Here is an 18,949-nt window from a genome sequence, read left to right on the forward strand (position 1 = left end):
CACAGAGTGACAAAATCCCGATTATTAGGTAGAAAACGCAAAAAAAAATTGTAATATGCAAGGATAAAACTTAAGTTAACATGCTAACATGAGAATAGTTCACATACTGCCAAAATAACCTAATAACGCAATACGTTCAAAATCAGCCAAAACTTTACCATATAGGGTTAGCATACCACCATGGGAACAGTTAACATACTTTTAAGATGGCGCAGAGTAATGGAATCCCTTATTATTAGGTTGAAAATGTACAAAATTAGCGAAAATGCTTGCAGAAAACTTTAGCATTGCTAACAATGAAACATAGTATTTCCAAGATGGCGCATATAAATAAAATCCTGAATTATTAGGTTGAAAATGTACAGAATGAGCTAAAATGCTAGCATTAAACAAAACAGCAGCAACAGAACTAATGCTGTAACAGCCGGTCGGCAGCAAACTGGTCAGTCATCATAAATTAATCGTAAACAACAGAATGGTTTACAATTTACCAACATTTTAAAGTGTGTGCAGAGCTATATTAAGCTGCTGGATAATGTACACTCATGATACTTCACAATTAGCTACCACTGTTAATCAAAGCTACATTAGGTGTTGGCCAACAGCCATGGCCGGTAATGCCATTCTTTTTTTGACCAGAACAATCACCCAGTGACTTTAGGAGTTTCAACTGGTAAACTAAGGTGTTAATTGGAGCATTTACAGTATTCATAACAAAAGAGAATTCACGTGATGATGCACAGTGTGGTCACCTCATCCTTTCTCTTGTTGGAAATCTCATAGGTGTTTAGCAGATCCTTCAGGCTGTCCAGCTCCAACTTCAAGGCCTCTTTCTGGGCGTTGTGGATCTCCCTCTCCTTCTGCAACTCCCGCTTGTGTTGATCTATGAAGGCCACCCTCCACTTCCTCAGCTCCCTCAGGATATTGGACTTATTGAAATATAGTGAGGGGGCGGTACATTAATGTTTATGTAATGAAACCATGTTTACAACATTGTCACAAATACAGGCACAAAGTTAATTATTTAAAGAGGTACAAGACAGTATACTTGGCAGATTTATAGATTACATTTGTTTGTCAATTGTTTTCATTTCAATGCTACACTTATTTGGGACGTTGATATAGTTCACATGCTAGCCCATATAATGTATTTTTGGCCAGTTTGATACATTAGGATGAAAAGGAGCAATACATGACAACACTGACCTTTAGTTTGGTGCTCCATGTGTCTAGAATGATCTCAATCTTGCCAATGTTCTCCTCTGAGATGAACAGCTCGATTTCAGTGAACTCGAGAATTCCTTTGATGTTAGACTGCGACCGATCCGATGCATCTTGTATCCTGTCTGGGCTCTCAATACCTCTGGAATCATGTCTAAGCCGCTCTAGAAAAACAAAAATAAAATGTAGGGGTTTTACGATTCATTGATACTGTATTTATTATTCCTAAGATTCAACTACATCAATTTGTGCTCGGCAATCAATCGACTTTATCGATACTAAAAAAATTAAAACATTGGATTTAAGAATGTTTATATGAAATGTAACACTTATGTTGATAAGGACGTTGAATGTTACTGAAGTATGCCTGCGAGTCTGTGGTTCATCGCCATCAGTCATCAAAACAAGAATGGCAGATACAGTAGCTACGGTGGCCGAGAAAGTTCACAACAAATGCAAATGCCACAAAACAATACAGCGGAAAGCCAACAATTTTCAGCTACAGCACTATTGGAAAAGCCACAAACAACACAAAAAAATGAAACCACAACCCAACTTTAAAGGGGTCATATTATGCAAACCCAACTGTTCTTACCTATTGGACCTGCACAAGTCCTGAAAATTTGAAATCAAACCATGGGGGCATTGCGAAGATATTTATAAAACAATTTTGCCTTCTTTCCGACTTCCGACAAATGAGACGTTTGGAGTTTGTACACCAGTTGGGAAAAATGTCACCGGATTATCCATATATATTGGTAATTTTCCCATAGTGCCTTGCGCATGTCCGCCATTGTAGTCCGCCCTCTAGTCAATAAGCTCCTATTTTTCCCTATCTTGTTGGGGTGCAGACTGACTCGTACATGCACATGCATTCTCCACTGTTGCCATCGCTAATACAAATCAGCATATAGTTCTAACTCAAATCTGTCAGTAGACTCCATAGGAATCGCTAAAAACTACAACAAAGTGGGCATGGAGAAGACGCAGTTGAAGTGGAGGCACATAAATAAGATCCGCCCACAAAATGTCACATTCTGAAGAGACTGTCAAAAAGCAGCTCAAAGATGGGCTGTAAAACAATCTATTCAACATTTAGACCAAAGAACCACCATTACATGTTATGTAGACCACAGAGAAGGGTTTTAAATGTACAAAATAAATCATAATATGACCCCTTGAAGCCACAAAGGAATTCCCGGGTACAACTTAGTGACATCATGCACAAAAGTGCACTAATAGCTTGGTTTAAAATATCTCTGACAATCTTGCAATTTCTGTTTTGGAATTTACATGAATGTTTGTGCCACTGCTTAATAAATGTTTAATAAATACAGTTTTGGTAAATTGACTTAGTTGTGATTTCCGTCTCTGCATGAAATTTTAAAATGAGCATATATTAATGCAGTATGAACAAGAATGTTTTGATGTATACACATAGAATCATCATACTGCTGTGATTATATGCATCAAGTGTTAATTCAAGGCTAAGGCAAAATATTGAGATATATATCGTGTATCGTGACATGGCCTAAAAATATTGAGATATTAATAAAAGGCCATATCGCCAAGCCCTAGTTTTGGCTTAAAGTTGTTGTGTTGTAGCTTTATGCTTTTGTGGCTTTTGCAATCGTGCTATGGCTGAGAGTTGTTGCGTTTGCATTTGTTGTGACTTTTCTCTTTATTAAAATTTGTAATAACAGGACAAAACACTGCTGATTTAACCTGAAAATACTAGGTTGCACTTAACTTCTCAGGTAAACCTACTGTTAATTCAACCTTAAATATGTTGGTTGCACTTTATATTTGATATTAATATTGTATTATCCATCAATTTTCTACCGCTTGTCCCTTTTGGGGTCGCTGGAGCCTATCTCAGCTACAATCGGGCGGAAGGCGAGGTACACCCTGGACAAGTCGCCACCTCATCGCAGGGCCAACACAGATAGACAGACAACATTCACACTCACACACTAGGGCCAATTTAGTGTTGCCCATCAACTTATCCCCAGGTGCATGTCTTTTGAGGTGGGAGGAAGCCGGAGTACCCGGAGGGAACCCACGCAGTCACGGGAGAACATGCAAACTCCACACAGAAAGATTCTGAGCCCGGGATTGAACTCAGGACTACTCAGGACCTTCGTATTGTGAGGCAGATGCACTAACCCCTCTCCCACCGTGCTGCCCAACAACAGCAGTAGTAGTAGGTAAATCTATGGTTAATATGTTGTTTACTGTACTTTTATTGAACATTTCTTGTATGTTAAAAATTAGAGCAAAAAAGGTTTCCTCTTGTAATTTAACCTAAAGTGTTCGTTTCACTTTACTCAAATAAGATGTGAATGCATTAGCCATTAATTGTTGTTTACTTGCTGGTTTGGATCTATAATTTATATCATTTAAACCCAATTCCCTTACAAGAAACAGGAATATCAGAAACTTTGCCTGCAGTATCCAATATCCAGTATTTATTTCAGTCACTAGGGGTGCTGTAAAAAAAAAAAAAAAAATCACTTTTCAGATTAAACGCGATTCTTATTTGTACCTATTCTTAACCCTGTAACACCTCTTGTTGTAAAATTACGTTACCTTTAAACATCCTAAAAAACATTGTTGTAATTTATTACCACATTTACATAGTCATTGGGTCCTATTGTTCAGTCTCACAATGCTATTGGATCGTACATTTGTTTATAAGTCACGCCTTCTGGCCATGAACTCACACAACCTCTCAAGGTTTCCTTCGAACAACATCTATTTGTTTCATTGGACTGGATTTATCAGATTCAAGTAAGTAAAATGTATTTTACATATTTTTTGGTTGTTATTACAATGTCTAGAGCAGGGGTCACCAACCTTTTTGAAACCAAGGGCTACTTCTTGGGTACTGATTAATGCGAAGGGCTACCAGTTAGATACACACTTAAAAAAAATTGCCAGAAGTAGCCAATTTGCTCAATATACCTTTAACTCTGTTATTATTAATAATTAATGATATTTATCTTTGTGGAAACACTGATCATCTTAATGATTTCTCACAATAAATATATATAGAAACAGATAAATATCAATATGCAACACTTTATTTTTATATTTTCTCTAAGTGCACATTTTTCAAATTGAATATTTTCAAATGATCACTTCTAAGACAGTCTTGTGAAATCACAATATCCCATTTTAACTAGCTAGCCACTAACATTTTTTAACAAATCATGAATTACTTTGCACCATGTTTGTACAAATAATAACTCATGTAAAATACAAAAGTAAACTCTCAAATTTTTAAATCATGTCACACTTTGAACTGGACACCAAATCTGTTATCTGTTTCTTTGTCAGTTAGTGGGAAGCCTGAAATTGCATGCTGTTAACTAGTGTGTTGTACTCTGGTGTGTAACTTGACACTGCAACTCTGAGTGAGTCTTGCAGATGTGCATCAATGAGGCGTGTTCTGTGTTTGTTCTTGATGAAGTTCATGTCAGAAAAGGCTGATTCACAAAGATAAGATTTTTCCTCATTGTTTGCGGAACCTTCTTAATCTTTTGGACATATTTTCACAGCAATCTGGCCTTAAGCTTAATTATGATAAATGTAAAATGTTAAGGATCGGAAATCTAAAGGGAACGTCCTTTCGAATGGAATGCAAAGTGCCTGTTTTGTGGACAGATGGACCAGTTAACATACTTGGTGTTGTTGTCCCAGAAAATCTGGAAGATCTAGGCTTAGTAAATTATGATAATCGACTAAGAAAGCTGGACAAAATTATGCAATTATGGAAAGGGAAATCCATAACCTTGTATGGTAAAATGTCTATTGCCAACTCGTTAATTATTCCTCAATTTATTTATTTGTTTTTGTCATTACCAGCTCCATCACAAAACTTTTTTAAGATTTATGAGCGTAGGGTCTTCGATTTTGTCTGGAACGGCAAACCAGAAAATATTAAAAGAAAGGTTTTGTACAAAGAGTATGAATATGGGGGCCTGAAACTTCTCAACCTTGAAGCTATGTGTCTGTCTTTAAAAGCATCAATTGTTCCAAAGATGTATTTAAACATTGAGTGGTACACAAATGTCCTGTTGGACAAAAACATGTACTGTATCAAAATAAATTGTATCCTTTTTTACAAGTGATCCCCTCCCAGAGAGTCTGCTGGGAAACATGGCGGGGTTCATAAAGGAAACAATCCACTCATAGTGGTGTTTTCAATTTTATGTGCCAGAAAAAAGAGACGATATTTTGCAGCAGTTAATATGGATGAACTCTAATATTGTAATAGATGAAAAGCCTTTCTTTTGGAAAAATATGTTTGAAAGAGGAATCATTTTTGTCAATGATATTATCAATGAGAATGGTAAAATTATGAAGTATGATGAATTTAGAGCTATGTATGGTGATGCTTGCTAAAGCTTTTCATTTTATCAACTAACTGGAGTAATTGGGAAAAGATGGAAACAAATAATTAATTATGGAACTACTAAATTATTAGTTTGTAAAACTCTAATAAGAAATTCTAGTTTGCAAAAAGGAACTAAAATAAATAGAAAAATATATAATTTTTATTTAATAAAGAAATCTTTGAAGGCTGCCTCATACAACACAAATGGAAAATGGGAGGACTTTTTTGACTGCCCGTTGCCATGGGATTCCATATTCAAACTAATCTATAAAACCACTATCGATGTGCAAAATCGTTATTTTCAAATTAAAATGATTTATAACTTCTTACCCACAGGGAAAATGTTAAAATTATGGAATATGAGAGAGTCAGATGATTGCCGATTTTGTTGTCAGGAGCCTGAATCCACCCTGCATTTGTTTTGGTATTGTCATATTGTGTCTTTGTTTTGGGTGGAAGTTGAAAAAATGTGTTTAAGGATTGGTTTGTTTATGAAGCTTAATGTGGTTTCTGTTATTTTAGGAGAGTTCATTGACAATCATGATTTAGTCAATTTAATTATAGTACTCGGTAAAATGTTTATTTTTAAGGCCAAAAACAGATATTCACTTAGTATTACTTTCTTTAAAACATTTATTCAGTATTTTCTAACTTTAGAAAGTTACATGGTTGAAAACGATAATGATGCCAAAAAACATTAAAAAAAAGATGAGAAGTCCTCAAAGGCTTATTTTGAAAGTATAATTATGTTTATAGATTATATGATATCTGTTGTTGTGTTCCCTAATTTGAGTGACCTGGACATAATCTGGACTGTACATAAATGCTTATTTTGAAAATGTAATTTTGTTTATAAATGATATGCAATCTGTTGTGTTCCCTAATTTTTTTCTGTGTACATGAATGAAGGTGTGTGTTGCTGAGTCCGACTTGGACATTATCTGGACTGGGCCTGGTTTAAAAAACCCTTTAAACAAATCTAATTTCATTGACAACCTGGTCTGTTGAAGATAAGGCCCTTTTTAAAAAAATAAAATAAAATAAGATAAATAAATAAAAAACATTTTCTTGGATAAAAAAGAAAGTAAAACAATATAAAAATAATTACATAAAAAATAGTAATTAATGAAAAGGTTAGTGGACCAGCAGCCTATACAATCATGTGTGCTTCAGGGACTGTGTCCCTTGCAGATGTGTTGTCTATGTTGTGGGAACCAGAATATTGGTAGCAGAAAGAAATAACCCCTTTTGTGTGAGTGGGTGTGGATGAGTGTGCATGGGGGAGGTTGTTTGGGTTGATGCACTGATTGAAAGTGTATCTTGTGTTTTTTTATGTAGATTTAATTTTTAAAAAAATAAAAAAAAAAAAAAAAAAGTTTAATTTATTTTTTTTTAAATTTATTTTTAGAACAGGCCCGCGGGCGACTCATCTGGTCCTTACGGGCGACCTGGTGCCCACGGGCACCGCGTTGGTGACCCCTGGTCTAGAGCATGTACATATGTAGTTATTGTGGAACAGATGCATCAATTTTCATTTAGAGCTTGTTATATAATTGTTGCAATTATACATCACTGGGTGAATGTGGTAGTCAAAATAGCTGGCTGTTTAACAGGTTGTACTCCCTCCACTACACAACTGCCTGAAGTATTTTCTTTATACATGGATAATATACATTCTACCCTTGTGTTGTGTTCTGGTCAAATTTGACTGATTTAAAAATTGTAATCTCCAAAATGTAGTTAATTTGATCAGCCTGACCTAAAATTCCATGACTTTGTCCACAAGGAGGATATCAACAGACAATTCAGTTCTGGGGAAAGAATGTTCCTGAATGCGGAGTGTGGATGTAAGTGTAAGCATGTTTTCCTTTTAGTATGATGATTAGAGACATTAATCTATTTACATTTAGGGAATTTAGCAGACGCTTTTGTCCAAAACATTTCTACCCTGAGCACTTGGTCCACCACCTGTTGCTGATGTGATGCCACGCAACAGATTCCAATCCCTGTTGACGTCATTACATTTTGTAAACAACATGACAGTATCTGAGACGGAAAAGAAAGACAAACTATGGAAACTCAGACTGTGGCTTGATACGTTCAGAGAGAAATGCCTGCAGGTGGTACCAGAAGAGCACAACTGTGTATGAAATGATGATTCCTTTCAAGGGGAAATTCAGCAGCATCAAGAATTATATGCAAAGCAAGCCAAACCCATGGGGATTCAAAGTGTGGGTGAGAACTGGAATCTCTGGCATGATGTGTGACTTTGATGTTTACCAAGGCAGTGTCAACGGAATACGAGCCAAATATGAACTTGGATTGTCAGGTGAGGTTGTGATGAAACTTGCTTCCACACTTCCAGAAGGTCAGAACTACAAAATGTATGCAGACAACTACTTCACCTGTGTTCCATTATTAGTGAAGCTCCTTGAGCGGGGAATTCATTACGTGGGAACAGCCACGCAGGTGCGCCTACCCAACTGTAACTCTGAAGACTAGAAGAGTTTGAAGAAAAAGGGGAGAGGAAGCTATGACGTCAGAGTGGAATCACATCTGTGCTGACAAATGGTATAACAGCAGGGCCGTCACACTTGTCATCCTTAGCTGGACCTGAACCTGTGCAGAAGATTCAACGCTGGGACAAAGCCAACAGAACCTACATTGAAGTTGAGAGGCCTTACATTGTTGGTGCCTACAACACATACATGGGAGGTGTGGATTTGTTGGACTCATTTACAGCCAAATGCAAGTTCACCATCAAATCAAAGATGGCCTAAAGACGGCCATCTTTAGGCAAAGGGAGCCCAGCAATACAGACAGTGACATCAGGAACCCCTCTGAATGCTCAGAAGAGACCATCCAAGAGATGTGCACACCTCCCATTGGATGTACGCAAGGATTTAGTTGCCCATTTCCCAAGGAAGACAGGGAGAGGACGCTGCAGACACTGCAATAAAGGATACATCAACACACAATAAAAAATAATAATAAAAAAATAGATTTTTATTTATTTGTAATCTGTCCTGTCAAACCACTCAGGCAAAATTGCTGATGTACAGTACAGGCCAAAAGTTTGGACACACCTCATTCAATGAGTTTTTTATTTTCATGACTATTTACATTGTAGATTGTCACTGAAGGCATCAAAACTATGAATGAACACATGTGGAGTTATGTACTTAACAAAAAAAGGTGAAATAACTGAAAACATGTTTTATATTCTAGTTTCTTCAAAATAGCCTCCTTTGCACACTCTTGGCATTCTCTCCATGAGCTTCAAGAGGTAGTCACCTGAAATGGTTTTCACATTACAGGTGTGCTTGAAGCTCATGGAGAGAATGCCAAGAGTGTGCAAAGAAGTAATCAGAATAAAGGGTGGTTATTTTTAAGAAACTAGAATATTTACCTTTTTTTGTTAAGTACATAACTTCACATGTGTTCATTCATAGTTTTGATGCCTTCAGTGACAATCTACAATGTAAATAGTCATGAAAATAAAAAAAAATAATTGAATGAGAACTTTTGGCCTGTACTATAGATGCCCACATTAGCTGTACATGTCTACTTCAGAAAAGTGAAGTGCTGGATACTTCTCTTGTTGCCTTATTTGTATTTGTGAAGCATTTTACTAAACAAAACCAGTTTTCTTTTAAGTAATGTAGAAATTGATCAGAGCTGTTTATCTATATAGAGAATCGATTCTGAATCGTATCGTTACCCCCAAGAATCGAATCGTGCGGTGCCCAAAGATTCACAGCCCTCAGTCACACTGGTAGAATTATTGGTTAAAAAGTAATTGAATCAATTTTAAATTACTCTATTGCTTCGGATCATATCGTTCTAAAATATATTATCGTCTCTGAATTGTATCGGCAACCTCGAATTATGATTTGAATTAAATCGTGAAAACGAATAGTTACACCTCTAATAAAATGGGTTCATGTTCCATGCAACATTTATAGGTATCGTTCTTAACTGGTCTTAACTTATTTACCATGAGCTCTAAAATGGGGTTGGTCAAGAGTCAAGGGTGAAGATCTTACATTGACGGGTCTGTCGGAAAGATGCAACAAGTTTTGGAAGCCCACCATTTTTTATAAATCCACTTGAAATAAACACTCTACAGTACCTCCAACTTGCTGCGAATTCCTCTGTGAATTGCGACCCTCTATAGACAGATGTGAGGCGCTCCTTCCATGGACGCGAGTGTTGGAGACAGGCTCAAATCTCGGTGAGACCACAGTATTTTGGAGAAGCTCCTCATATTCATCCTGGTGGTCCGCAAAACAGGAGACAGGGATGACTACAATTAAACTGTGGGATTTTTTAATTTTTTTTTTACATGATAAACATGTGCAATGTCAGTGCAATAGGTTATGAAGCAGAGTGACTATATTTTGAAACTGGGGCCGGTTTTCTGGCAAGACGTGCTTCACATTACAAATTATGCATCCCCTGAATCTGAGTATGCGTATAAATCGAAATAATGTGGAGTTAAATTGTTACCGCAAATATCGCTGTATATTTTTTATTTTGTCTTTTGATGTACATGTTTCTCACACAAACAATACAATTTATATTTTATTAAGTTATAGGGTTTTTTTTGCTGGGAAACCTAAAGTGCTCCCATCATGCCTTGGGCCACTTGATTTCTGATTTTTTTTCACATGAAACCATAACCTAATAAACGGTACATCAGATCGTTCTACAGTTTGTGGTGTAAGATATAAATAAATTAAATAATTAAAAATACATAGCGTTATTTAGTCTAACGATTGTACTCACGTGTAAGATTCCTTCTATGTGCAATTACGTTTCCGCATTCCTTTGATTTGTACACATGCGCAGATGCAAGGGGTGCATGAATTCCAATGGGGAGCATGTCTCTCTAGAATATCGGCATTGAGATATTCGAATGATACTCAAAGTTTGGTCAAATATGCCGTTTCATTTTAGTAAAAGTCCTCTGTATGGATAGAAAACGGTTATATTACAAAATACCATCTATAACCAAATACATAATCACTTTAAAATCTCAGGAATTAAATATTGATATAAATAATGTCTAATCATAAATTTCAAACTTTTTTTTTTTTTTAGTAAAAAAAATTAAATATCTGCTTGAGCAAGTTATCCATCAAATGACAATATATTTTACGGTACAAAACTGGCAGAATTTCTGTAGTAAAAAAAAAAGGTTTTCCATTTACAGTAATATGGCTGTAAAAACATCATACATTTTATGTTAAAATTGTGGAGACTGAGCTGCCAGTTTACTGCAAAATCTAAATATTTTTTTACAGTGTAAATAAAAATCAAATGCATAAGCAATTGTATAACAATTGAATCCCTATACATTTGCATTCATGAAATATTCACAGTTACAAGCAGCCCTCTGAGGGCAGCCATAACAGAAATTTGGTCCTCAGTGAAGTGAAGTAAAGTGAATTATATTTATATAGCACTTTTCTCTAGTGATTCAAAGCGCTTCACATGGTTAAACCCATTATCTACGTTACATTTAAACCAGTGTGGGTGGCACTGGAAGTAGGTGGGAAAAGTGTTTTGCCCAAGTCACGACTAGGAAAGTGTGGCATTTATAGCTGCCGAATGGAGATACCGTAGAAGTCCACTGTCCAAGGTAAATGCTGTACATTATTATTACATTACTTCATAAATCTACGGTAGTCGTTAAAAGTACATTCTATTGTATTGTTTTTCATACAATATTTCTTATCTAAACATTAGTTTTTCTTTTTGAAAGGCATGTTACATAGTAAACTTGTGTTGTTTTGGGGAGCCAAGAACTAATTAAATGGATTTCAATTAGCTAGGGCTGTCAATGTTAATGCAATAATTACACGTTAACTATAGGTACTTTTAACGGTGCAATTTTTTTTAATGCTTGATTAACGCGCATGCATACCGACTCCTTTTTCACCCTCGGCCCATTCCATAGCATGGGGAAATGTAATGGCATTCATTTACTGTAGAGCCACAAGCGGAAAAATAGCAAGCATAAATGCACGAAGAAAAACATTATGGAAATACCAGGTCCAAAGCCATGGAAAGCCGCTCTCTCAACAAGACAAGACTATTTTCTCTTCGCCGTGAGACGACATCACTGCAGCAACTGCATGCTGGCGCGCTTTGCCGCTTGCAAAAAGGTGCACCTTTCACTTCTGTGTTTGGATTACGGTTGAGTGCATTGAAATCATAAAATGTAGATGAATTGTTACACTAAATCAGGGGCGTCAAATAGGTTTTCATTGAAGGCCACGTTGTAGTTCTGGCTGCTCTCAGAGGGCCACATGTTACAGTGAATATATATGAATTACAATATGTAACCGACTCATTATGTTATTACAAAATTCCCTACGCATCTCCATTTTATATAAACAAATTGATGGATAACATACTTGCTTTTGAAATCATAAATGAAGTGGACAAGCATACAGACATGTTAGGAAAATATGTTAATAATACAGAGGCGTCGCAACTTTTTCCAACAAGGGCCGCATAATAAAAAGTCAAAGTATGTTGATGTATTTTGATTTTTGTAAAAAATGCTATACATGCATACATTTAAGGACAAAGCTTAGTGTCCGCTTTGTTATAGGTGACAATGTGTACTATTAATTATTACACAGGTAAATACAAACAGTAAAAATGAATAAGAGCAAAAAGACAATGTCATGAGAAAAACTGACATTTGATACTCCATCCATCCATTTAATAACTAATAATCTACTTTCACTTAAAACACAAAGCTCACCCTAAATTTTATCTTTAAAGTATACCCCCGCGACCCCATAAAGGACAAGCGGTAGAAAATGGATGGATGGATAATTAATGTCCTTTTTTTGTGTTTTTTTTTCTTACAAAATGAAAAATCAAAATGGCCCCTACATACTTTGACTTTTCAGTATGCAACCCTTAGTAGAAGACGTTTGGACACACCTGAGTTGTATTCAATGTTTAGAGTTTTTCACATTATATTACATATTTTTGCTGTTTAAGTGCCTATATAAAGCAGGCGGACGTGCATGTGCCGCTGCAAAACTCTTGTGGAATTATAAAGCATTTAATCATCGATATAGTGATATGGTACATGTGTAATGAAGTGTATATTGTCTTTAACATCAGTACACACTACAAGGAGGACGCTACATTATGTTGATTTTTTAGTTGCTTAATTGCTTTTTATGCACATGCATGGTTGGACACACTATCTACAAAAATGGAAGCAAGACACGCAAGTTAGCTTCATGATTTGTCGTTAAACAAGGACTAAAAACATAAGATATTTCTTATGACACAGAGCAAAAAGTCTTGTTTGTCAAAGTTGTCCCATCAGGTGGAGGTTTAACAGCGATCATATCCAAAACAACTGACTGTCATTAACGCCGGCGGGAGTGTCTCAAAGCCCATTTTGATGTATCTTTTTTTATTATTGTTGAGTGAAAAGAGCAGCATGTTAACGTTCAAACATACATTAAGTCCTCTTATAGTGTGTTTAAAGCCAGCAAATCAGCGTTGTTGATCTCTACACTTTGGCCAGCGTTTGCAAAAGTCTGCATTTTTAAAGACAAAAGGATGCGTCTGCGTGTGGACAAGAGGCTTAAACGCAGAGATAAGTATGCATTTATTAAGTATCTGTGTTCATGTGGACATGGCCTTAGTAAGAAAAGATGAAGTGCTTTATTGGTGCATTTTACTTCCAAGCTTTTGCTGGCCACATTGCAATGTGGCGGGCCAGAACCGGCCCCCGGACCTTGAGTTTGACACCTGTGCACTAAATGCTTTAGTAAAATAGAATACAAGCTCAGCGGAAAAAAAAAAAGTAGTCTTGAGTAACTTTTATCGGAGACTTTCGCAGCATCAAAACATGCTAAGACACCTCTTCTCATTCCAATCGGATTTGAGATACAAGTGTTTTGCGTTAAGAGCTCAGTCAGAGAACCAATTATGTAATACTGTGTTAATGTTGGTCAATTTAGTTAAACACGATACCAATTATAACAAATCCATCGCTTTCTAAAAAAACAACAGCATGACCAAGACAGGACGTAAACATGTCCTGGGAAAACAGGACCTTTGGTCACCTTACTGTAAAGAAACCAATACATAGTCTTGTGTTTACTCACTTGAAACTGCGAGGAGACAGAGTTGCTCCTATATGTCGAGTCTTTAGGCAAAATTGGAACACTTGGCTCTTCATCTGAAGACATCTAAAAGAGTAGCTGGTACAGAAAAACAACCATTTACAATAAATTACTGAAAAGCATGACATGCCATTTCTATTCCTCTGTAAATTATTTAATAGTATTAAACAATAGGAAGTAACCCTGATATAAAGATGTTAAGGTAAAATGGCTACAAAGTGATGAAAAGAAAGAAGATGACGCTTTTAAACAGGCGGGCAGCACAGAAACACGGCGTGATAAATTACTTTTTGCCAACTCTTAAACATTTGTCTGGCTAGCTTAGCCATATATCCAACTTACTGTTGTTATTTGCACCCAAAAAAACCTTCCTATGTAGACAGGACACAAACGTGAACTAACTGTTACACTTAGTTCTATTATGAACACAAAAAAGCGCACTTATTAGCTTTAGCGTCCTGTGATATCCCGTCAGTTGGTGAAAGCTTGCTAAATCGTTTGAACCAACATGCGCTAACAACAGAGGCTGTGATTGGCTGTTCTTATAGCAAGCGTTTGCAAGCGCGCCTCCGATTGGTACTAATGTTTCCTGGTAACAATAAGCGGAAGAACGCTGAGTTGACTGTGCGCAGCCGCTGGGCGGAGTTCGCAGCTGAAGTCTGCGATGTGATTTGGTCACGTGACTCCAGAAAACCTTGTTTAAAAAAAAATTAAAAAAATAATGTCGAAAACAAACTAAACTGTCCAGAGCACATGAAATAACAAGACTAAAAGGAGAGAAGGAACAGCATGATAACGAAAAAGGTAAAGTAAACATGACAGTTATTAAATAAAGAATCAGAATCAGAATCAGAATAGTTTTATTGCCATTGTTTGAGAACGGGTTCACAAAGTAGGAATTTTTCTTGGTGCAAACGTGCGACATAAAACACATATAACACATATTTGGTAATAAAAAGAGCTGTGACTGAGCTATCAGATAGACTTAGAAGGGATTCAAGGAATTCAAGGAGCTGCTGTTAGGAGTTATTGTTCATTTGCCTGATGGCCGAGGGGAAAAAACTGTTCAGGTGGCGGGAGGTGTGGGTCTGGATGGAGCGTAGTCTCCTGCCTGAGGGGAGAGGGGAGAATAGTGTGTGTCCAGGGTGAGAAGAGTCAGCTGTGATCCGACCCACACGCCTCCTGGTCCTGGAGGAGAACAAGTCCTGGAGGGATGGGAGCTTGCAGCCAATCACCTTCTCAGCAGCACGTACGATGCGCTGCAGTCTATTCTTATCCTGGACTGTGGTGCCGGGGAACCACACTGTGATGGAGGAGGTCAGGATGGACTCTATGATGGCTGAGTAAAACTGCACCAGCATCTCGGTCGGCACCAGAGCATATGAAATAACAAAACTAAAAGGAGAGAAGGAACAGCATGATAAAGAAAAAGGTAAAGTAAACATGACAGTTATTAAATAAAGAATCAGATAAAGAAAAAGGTAAAGCATCAGTTATTTAGCGCACTATGCTAGCTGATGACTCGCGTGTTTCTGAGCGATTAGCCTCGACATGCTTTGCTAATCAGTAATCAATCAGTTGTATATATATATATATATATATATATATATATATATATATATATATATATATATATATATATATATATATATATATATATATATATATATATATATATATATATCTTAAGTCAGTGTATTAGTTGGTAAAGTAATTATAAAGACACTTTTTCAAAACAGGTTACAGGTTAGAAAAGCTCTAGCTGTTTTTATTTTAAAATCGATTTTTGAAAATTAGGAATCGATTTAAGGGCAGCACGGTATGACAGGGGTTAGTGCGTCTGCCTCACAATACGAAGGTCCTGGGTTCGATCCTGCGCTCGGGATCTTTCTGTGTGGAGTTTGCGTGTTCTACCTGTGACTGCGTGGGTTCCCTCCGGGTACTCCGGCTTCCTCCCACCTCCAAAAACATGCACCTGGGGATAGGTTGATTGGCAACACTAAGTTGGCCCGAGTGTGTGAATGTGAGTGTGAATGTTGTCTGTCAATCTGTGTTGGCCCTGTGATGAGGTGGCAACTTGTCCAGGGTGCACCCCACCTTCCGCCCGAATGCAGCTGAAATAGGCTCCAGCGACCCCGAAAGGGACAAGCGGTAGAAAATGGATGGATGGATGGAGAAATCGATTTAAAATCGGGAATAATAATTTTGTGCACCCCTATGACATACAGTCATAGATCATTTTTAGTGATAAACCTACTCAGCAGGTGTTTACATTGGCTCAATCCACACTTTTATTTATTTGCTGTATCTACTGTACATTGAGCTGGCTCGCTATAGCTATCTGACACTCATTTTTAGTATTATTAATACTTTAACTTAGCGTTCCACATGCCATATTAAGTTAAGTTGAAGTTAAAGTACCACTGATAGTCACACACACACAGTGTTGGGACTATCGCGTTACAAAGTAACGCGTTACTGTAACACCGTTAGTTTCGGCGGTAACTAGTAATCTAACGCGTTATTTTTTTATATTCAGTAACTCAGTTACCGTTACTACATGATGCGTTACTGCGTTATTTTACGTTATTTTTTATGTAGTATCGGCTAGAAACAGATGCGCTGCGGTGTCGTTCTTCTAAATCTTCCTCTGTCATAAGCCAGAGAGAAGAAAAAAGGCGTGTGTGTGTGTCTCTGGGTGTGGCTGTGGGAAGGGGAGGCACACACGTGATCCGCGGTTTGATATATAAAACAAAACAAAAAGGTTGTTCGCATGCACGTTCAGTCCACACACAGCGTGGTCATGGCGAGCGGAGTAACAGAGGAGCTTGAACGCCCCGCGCCATTTAATCGTTGTGTTTATTATAGGTGCAGACTCCGTTGTGCAAAACGAGGGTTTTAAATACATGCTGAACGTGCTTGAGCCACGTTACGACATCCCGTCGCGCACCCACTTCAGCGATAAGATTGTGCCAGATCTTTATGAGCAGGAGAAGAAAAAAGTTGTGGATGAACTATCCCGAGCATCATCTGTTGCGCTCACGACAGACGAGTGGACGTCCTGGGGAACTATGTGACGATAAGCGCTCACTTTATCACAGCCGTCTGGCAGATGAGAAGACACGCCCCCTCTACGAGAGTCACATTGCGCAGGTACTGACACAAGCAGTGGAGGAATGGAAGATAAAGTCACAAGTGATAATGCCAAAAATCAAATAATTGCAGTGAATGAGGCAGGACTGGGACCACAGGTAGGTGCTTTGCACATGTAGTGAATTTGGCATCACAGAAGGGAATCTCAGTCAATAGGATGGATCAGGAAGGAGGTTTCCTAGCACAACAGCTGCTCATGTGCTTAAGACAAAGCAAGAAATGCTAAAGCTGCCTACTCATAAAGCTCATACATGATGTCCCAACGAAGTGGAACTCCACTTATGATATGTTGCAGCAGCAGGCAGCTATATACTCTGCATTGACCCACAAGACCCTGAAGGCAAATGTCAAAGACATCATCAACCTGTCTGATGATGATGTGAGAGTGGCAGAGGAGGTCCTCCAGGTGCCTAAACCCCTCAAAAGTGTTACATCTCTACTGAGCACTGAAACTTCACCATCTGTGTCAATGATCCTGCCACTGAAAACAAGGATTCTACAATCCATGGCTCCAAGTGTGGAAGACAGCAGCATCACTCCAGATGTCAGGCTTTATTTCACTATCTATGTTTCAAGGAAGATGATGTGCCTTCTTATGTTGCACTTTAACTTGTTTTTTATTAATGGTCATTGGTCCAAGTTTAAAGAAAGGAGAAATGCCTTTTTATGTTGCACTGTTTTTCATTAATTATGTTAAAATGAAAATAAAAATGCATGTCAAGTTGATCAACAGATTGTATTATTCTCCAGTGCAATAACAGTACTGAAATGAAGGCTAAAAGGGCATTAATGGGAGCTTTAAAAAAAAAGAAGAAAAAAAGAAGTAACTAAATAGTTACTTTTCACAGTAACGCATTACTTTTTGATGTAAGTAACTGAGTTAGTAACTGAGTTACTTTTGAAATTAAGTAACTAGTAATTGTAACTAGTTACTGGTTTTCAGTAACTAACCCAACACTGCACACACACTAGGTGTGCATTTGACCCATCCCCTTGTTCCACCCCCTGGGGGGTGAGGGGATCAGTGAGCAGCAGCGGTGGCTGCGTTCGGGAATCATTTTTGGTGATTTAACCCCCCAATTCCAACCCTTGATGCTGAGTGTCAAGCAGGGAAGTAATGGGTCCCATTTTTATAGTCTTTGGTATGACTCGGCCGGGGTTTGAACTCACAACCTACCGATCTCAGGGCGGACACTCTAACCACAATACACTGCAGTTTACTGCTTCTTTACATCTGCTAACCAAAACTTAACTGTAAAGGCAATCAAGTTGTGTATCCATATGAGAAAAAAAATACATGGTATATTGCACATGGATCAAACTTAAGGATCTGGCCAGCCACTTAATTGTATTTGGCAAACAATATGTGTCCATAAAATATCAAATATCTTACTAAATGTATTTGTTCTTGCCATTTTGACAGAAAATTTAATAGCATATGTTTTAAACTTTAATATTATCTCATCAAGCCAAAAATATATTATTATTATTAAAACTAAAAATACTAATTTGTACATCAAACATACAAACGTATAATAAATTGCATAGGCAATTGTGTAATAATATCATGAGGCGATTATATGTTTATATTCATATATATTCACTTTTACAGGGTAGCTATAACTTGATGTGGCCCTTAATGAAATTATAGGTGCAGCATAGTAGACTATGCTGACTATGCATAGCAGACTATCTATCCATCTTTTTTCTACCACTTGTACATTGTATTAATGTTTTCAACCTTTCTGACATGATAACTGTAGTACCACTCCTTCACCCCTCTTCTCTCCTTAGATGCACTTTTGAAATATCAAAGTGCACGATTAACAAATATCACTGCAGCCGCCTCAAGAACTCCAATTCTGCACCCTCTGCCTCAAAGGAGCTCAGTAAGTTTTGTCTTTGTTTACTTTCCTGTAATACTGTTGTTGTTTCTCCAGATGAGTCTTTTGTATTGGTGGTAATATTTTAATGTCGACATTTAAGACAAAGGTTAAAACAATGCTAT

The 18,949-nt window shown here is 37.3% G+C and overlaps 1 protein-coding gene across 2 annotated transcripts in view; it reads right to left on the reverse strand.

Moving 5' to 3' along the window:
* LOC133652302 (centrosomal protein POC5-like) overlaps positions 1-14,352 on the reverse strand; it is a 31,065-nt gene extending 16,713 nt beyond the window's left edge. The window contains exons 1-5 of one of the 2 annotated variants that reach the window (XM_062050901.1): positions 14,230-14,352; positions 13,771-13,866; positions 9,753-9,894; positions 1,207-1,385; positions 753-929 (exon numbers count right to left, since the gene is read on the reverse strand). In XM_062050901.1, the coding sequence (XP_061906885.1) occupies positions 753-929; positions 1,207-1,385; positions 9,753-9,894; positions 13,771-13,854 (582 nt within the window). In that variant the 5' untranslated portion in view covers positions 13,855-13,866; positions 14,230-14,352. Of the gene's footprint in view, positions 1-752; positions 930-1,206; positions 1,386-9,752; positions 9,895-13,770; positions 13,867-14,130 lie in introns of both variants that reach the window. The other variant, XM_062050900.1, reaches the window with a different exon arrangement.
* Positions 14,353-18,949: the final 4,597 nt, after the last annotated feature.

The sequence above is a fragment of the Entelurus aequoreus genome, linkage group LG06 (assembly GCF_033978785.1).
Source record: "Entelurus aequoreus isolate RoL-2023_Sb linkage group LG06, RoL_Eaeq_v1.1, whole genome shotgun sequence".
Classification (NCBI taxonomy): domain Eukaryota; kingdom Metazoa; phylum Chordata; class Actinopteri; order Syngnathiformes; family Syngnathidae; genus Entelurus; species Entelurus aequoreus.